The sequence below is a fragment of the Engraulis encrasicolus genome, chromosome 7, assembly GCF_034702125.1.
Source record: "Engraulis encrasicolus isolate BLACKSEA-1 chromosome 7, IST_EnEncr_1.0, whole genome shotgun sequence".
NCBI lineage: Eukaryota > Metazoa > Chordata > Actinopteri > Clupeiformes > Engraulidae > Engraulis > Engraulis encrasicolus.
In genome coordinates this window covers 49,018,769-49,023,807 of record NC_085863.1, presented here as the reverse complement: position 1 = coordinate 49,023,807, position 5,039 = coordinate 49,018,769, and the positions used below count along the sequence as shown (strand labels likewise).

The following is a 5,039-nucleotide window of genomic DNA, read 5'->3' as shown; positions in this document are numbered from 1 at the left end:
CCTGCTACTTATACTACTATTGATTAGTAGTAGAATAAGGATAACCTAATGTCAGAAATCACACACTCTTCCACCCAAGTCATGTCATCTTGTGTAAGCTCACAAAAACATCCTATGCCCTCATGTGGCCCTCATTGTCTAATTTCCCCCTCTGATCTAATGTCCAAAGTTGTTGTCAGTTCATCACGTGTTTATCATCCAAATAATTAAAATGGCTTCCATTTTAAACCCCCTCCCTCCTCCTCCTCCTCCTCTCTTCAGGTTTCCTGGTGTATGCCACCATCTTGTTGGTCACCTGCGTGGTGCTCATCTCCTATGTGTCTCCACGCGTGGGCCAGAGCAACATCCTGGTCTACATCAGCATCTGCTCTCTGCTGGGCGCCTTCACCGTCTCCTCCGTGAAGGGCCTGGGCATCGCCATACGCACCGTCTTCTCCGACGTCACCGTCCTCAGCAACCCCCTCACCTGGATCCTGCTGTTCACGCTCGTGGCCTCCATCGTCACGCAGGTCGGTTGTCTGCAGAGGTGTATGACGTAGAAGTAGAAAGGGGCGGCCATGGCCTAGAGTTTAAGGAGATAGGCTTTAGAACAGAGGTGTTGCAGGTTTCGAATCCTACCCTTCCACTCCCTAGCTCGCTCCATGGTTTAAAAACCCTTGAGCAAGGCACCTAACCTCATACTGCAGGGACTGTAACCAATACCCTGTAACTAATAATACTGTAAGTCAGTTTGGATAAAAGCTTCAGCTAAGTTTAATGGAATGTAATGTAAAGTAGAAGAGAAGTAATAACCCTCAAAATAGGTAATAGTTAGATACAGTGGAAGGAATGATGTAATATCATGTACCTGTACTAGTGTTGTGTTTACGTACTTCATGAATTCATTTCTACCTGTACTTTATACAATTCTGATTGTCTGACAGTGTTGAATTGGCCATACAGGCACATTGAGCACTTCAAAATGGTCGAATCCCAGAAATAATTTGGGCAACTTTATATAGAAAAGAGAGCTAATCAGCAGCAAAATCCTTTTGGCATCAGAAGGCGTTTTTAGGTGTCAATGGCACCAAAAGAGAAGTTGAAAAAGAATGGTCGTCGCACACTCAGGACTTCATGCAGTTATATTTAATTCGACCAACGTTTCGGCTTACGCCTTCATCAGGGTCATCTTGATGAAGGCGTAAGCCGAAACGTTGGTCGAATTAAATATAACTGCATGAAGTCCTGAGTGTGCGACGACCATTCTTTTTCAAGTTGAGTCTATTGTCTGCCGTACGCACCTCAAACGGTGTGCGTTTACTAAAACCCAAAGAAAGACCAAAAGAGAAGTTAAAACTTCTGTTCGTTTTATGGTAATGAGGTATGACACGGTTCAGTAACAAGCAACTGGAAGGAAACTATCGCAGGTTTTGTTTTCTACTTCTACTTTTACTTTGTGCACTTTTGTGACAAATTAACCCATTTTAGCCTAAGCCCTTCTGGGAAAAGGTGCCCTTTCTAAATTAAAACCTAAATATCTCAGCCTCCGAAGCACATAAAAACATGAAATAAGTTGCATTTAAAAGCTAGACCCTTCGTTTGCCACTGAAATGTGTTCATTCAGCTCTAACATACCCACAGTTTTAATAAAACAGCTCAAGAACCTCCATGCAGCGTATGTCGCTCCAGGACACAATGGGTTAAGCCATTCCATTCCATTGCATTGCAGGTGAACTACCTGAACAAGTCCCTGGACACCTTCAACACGCTGCTGGTCTACCCCATCTACTACGTCTTCTTCACCTCCGTGGTGCTCACCACCTCCATCATCCTCTTCAAGGAGTGGGGCGCCATGACGGGCGTGGACATCGTGGGCACCCTAGGCGGCTTCCTGGTCATTGTGCTGGGCGTCAGCATGCTACACCTCTTCAAGGACGTGCAGGTGACCTTGAGGGGGCTGCAGAGTAGCCTGTGCCAGCCGGTGCCCAGGGAGGGCGAGGGGGGAGGAGGGGAGGGGAGGGGGGGAGTGGAGGGGAGTGGAGCCGGGGTCGGGGAGGGCACGACCAGGCTGGAGAGGAGGCCGAAGAGGGAGGACAAGCACATACTCATCGAGAACATCGAGTGCCTGCCGCCCATGAGGGAGGACGGGCCTCGAGTGTTTATCATCAGCTAAGAGACTCAAGCGCATTTCATTTGTGTTTGGAGCTAAGAGACTATAATGCATTTCATTTGTGTGTGGAGCTACAGTAAGAGACTGTAGTGCATTTAATTTGTGTGTGGAGCTAAGCGACTCCTGTGCATTTCATTTGTGTGTGAAGCTAAGCGACTATAGTGCATTTCATTTGTGTGTGGAGCTAAGCGACTATACTGCATTTAATTTGTGTGTGGAGCTAAGAGACTCCTCTGCATTTCATTCATGTGTGGAGCTAACAGACTCTAGTGCATTTCATTCGTGCGTGGAGCTACTGAATGTTCATTTCATTTGTGTGTGGAGCTGAGAGACTGTAGTGGTGCATTTTGTGTCTGTCTGCACCCGTGCCTCTGAAAGGCCCTGACATTTAACAAAAATGTAAAGTGCCTTGAGTAAGTCATGGCAATACTTTTTAAAAATAGAAAAAAAGAGGTATCGCACACCAATACAGTCTTTCTTGAGGTGCTGGCTTCCTGAGCATATAAATGGTAAAGAAAATGAAAAGAATGCCGCACACTCTGCTCCATGTTTTATTGAAGAAGGCCAGACGGCCGAAACGTCACTTCACCAATAAAACATGGAGCAGAGTGTGCGGCATTCTTTTCATTTTCTTTAATACTTTTTAAAACCACATGGGACTACTCATTGCAGCCATATTGTGATTGGGAGCCTTCCTGAATGTGAATTTTTTTCTTTCTCTCGAAATACACACCAGCTCAGCGCTTGTAAAATATGAATGTGACTGAAGTTTGGATAGAATAGAATAAGTCACTCCTGAGAGGCTGATGAGTTTTACCTTTTATTTCTCAGGAGCAAGTAAAAGTCTTCCATGTTTGTTGTACTGTATGTGTTTGTGTATACATCTATGTGTAGATATCTAATTCCTACTTTGAAACATTGTAGAAATATTTTGTGTTTTTCTGCTGACGACAGAGCCGCATGATGCAGTTTGATGTGCTTCACAGAACACTGCTGAAAATCTGTCTACTATGACGCAGAATTTAGATGTTGCCAAAATAGTCTGTGGAATGTCAGAGTGCACCGCACCTACAGTCGTAGCGATGGTTATTCCATCAGTCATAGACAGATAACTAATAGAAGGTATCTGTGGGCTTTGTTAAACCCCCTGTAAATACCAGGTCTTTTTGTCTATGAATTCCCACCAAATGAGACAAAAAGTATACCATCTTTGTTTTTGTCCCAAGGCTCCTTTTGCCCTGAATGTTTACAATGGTTATGTGAAGTGTGTCATACCGTACTCCAGCCACAGGAGGGTGCTATGACCCAACTAGCTGGTTCTCTCACAACCAGCATTCTGAAGAGCACAAATTAGCGTTGCCACCTCTCAGTTTAACCTGATGTCCAGGTTTTTACTGGTATGCAAAGAATTACTGAGGCACTTTGTGTACTGTCCCGGGAGAAAAATATATTTACCCTGGACAGGATGTCATTGCTCACAAGTATTGAGGTTGATTGGATTTGAAGTGTCCAGGGTTTTTTGTCAGACAGAGTTGGCAACCCTAACACAAATACAACCATTCATTAAGAGAGGATGGATGTGTAGAGATCACATGTCATGTTACAAAATTCTATTTTATGAGATTTGTTAGCACACAGCCAGGGAACTCCGGTACTGTACATTGCAAAAGCAACAGAGGCTCATGAAGTTCAGGAAAAAAGTGAAAGAGTTTATTATCATCCCAAGTGCTTTAGAATGCTAGGCTAAATTTTCTTTAGCAGTCTGATTGAAAGGGATGGAAAAACAGATAAACTGAATTGCTGTGTGCCTTAAACATCATTAAATGCACTTTCACCTGTCTACTTTTTGCAATTGTAAATTTTTTCTTCCAAGTGCTCTTGTGGCAGGAAACACTTGCGCGTGCACTTGAAAGCAATTAAACGTTTCAACATACCTGTTTTGCTAGAAGACTAATTGCTCTTATCAGCTTATGCAGCCAAGCTGTAATTACTGCTATTTACAATCTACAATTTTCTGTGAGCTAAAAGCTTTTTTCTTAATGTTGTAGCGCTTTCACAAGCATAAATGTATCGGCCCCCGTCATTAGGGTAAATTGAGTAGAGGAGGGAGAAGGAGGAGGGCCAGGGGATGATGCGCTGAGATCATCGTGCTTTAAAGAAGTATAAGGCGCAGAGGTCTTGGAAGACATGAGCGGAGAGAGCTCATCAGAGATGCCCGGCATAGTGTTAATTACCCTTGGTGGAAGGGTTAATTATGCCGGAAAAAGCATCCAAGATGCCTGAATATCATTATGTGTCCACTTAAGAGTTATTTATGCAAACACAGCTGGCGGAGCTTTATTTCTTCCATTTTTGAGCAATTACAGTACTGTAGGTTGATGTTGAAGGAATGTAATGTTTTCAGTGGAAGTCAGAGTACACGTGAACAAGAAGTCAATAAGAACAGCTTGTGATTTGTGGGAAGAAATGGTAGCTCTTTGCACTCCTGAGACACTTTACCTGGCTTTAGTGGGGAGACAGTAAATGTAAGTCAGCCAGGGCATGTAGGCTATTGGTAATAACCAGGGAGTTTACTCATGCTGCGTTACATCAAGTAGCCACATGATGGCCCTCTCCTATAAGACAGTTGCTTATAGTAGCTGATGTTCAGAGATTAAATTCAAATGGTTGCGTAGAGCAGTGAATCCCAGCCAGTGGTATGTGTTCCACTAGGTGTATGTGAGCACACTGCTGAGGGTGCATGGACAAATTAACAAATGCATGGAGCATAGTCACATTGGGACATAGCGCATGAGTAAGGGGATAAAAAAGGCTTAGGGTGGTACGCAAAACAATAACAGTTGGAGTACACTGGCGTAGAGCACAGTAGCCTAATAATGGGCACATCTTT

General features: G+C 43.8%; 1 protein-coding gene across 2 annotated transcripts in view; it reads left to right on the top strand.

Annotated features, from left to right (window-relative positions):
* The window catches only part of nipal4 (NIPA like domain containing 4), an 11,655-nt gene extending 9,003 nt beyond the window's left edge, over positions 1-2,652 (top strand). Inside the window, exons 6-8 of one of the 2 annotated variants that reach the window (XM_063203804.1) lie at positions 262-509; positions 1,709-1,962; positions 2,056-2,652. In XM_063203804.1, coding sequence (XP_063059874.1) covers positions 262-509; positions 1,709-1,962; positions 2,056-2,152 — 599 coding nt within the window. In that variant the 3' untranslated portion in view covers positions 2,153-2,652. Of the gene's footprint in view, positions 1-261; positions 510-1,708; positions 2,006-2,053 lie in introns of both variants that reach the window. The other variant, XM_063203805.1, reaches the window with a different exon arrangement.
* Positions 2,653-5,039: the final 2,387 nt, after the last annotated feature.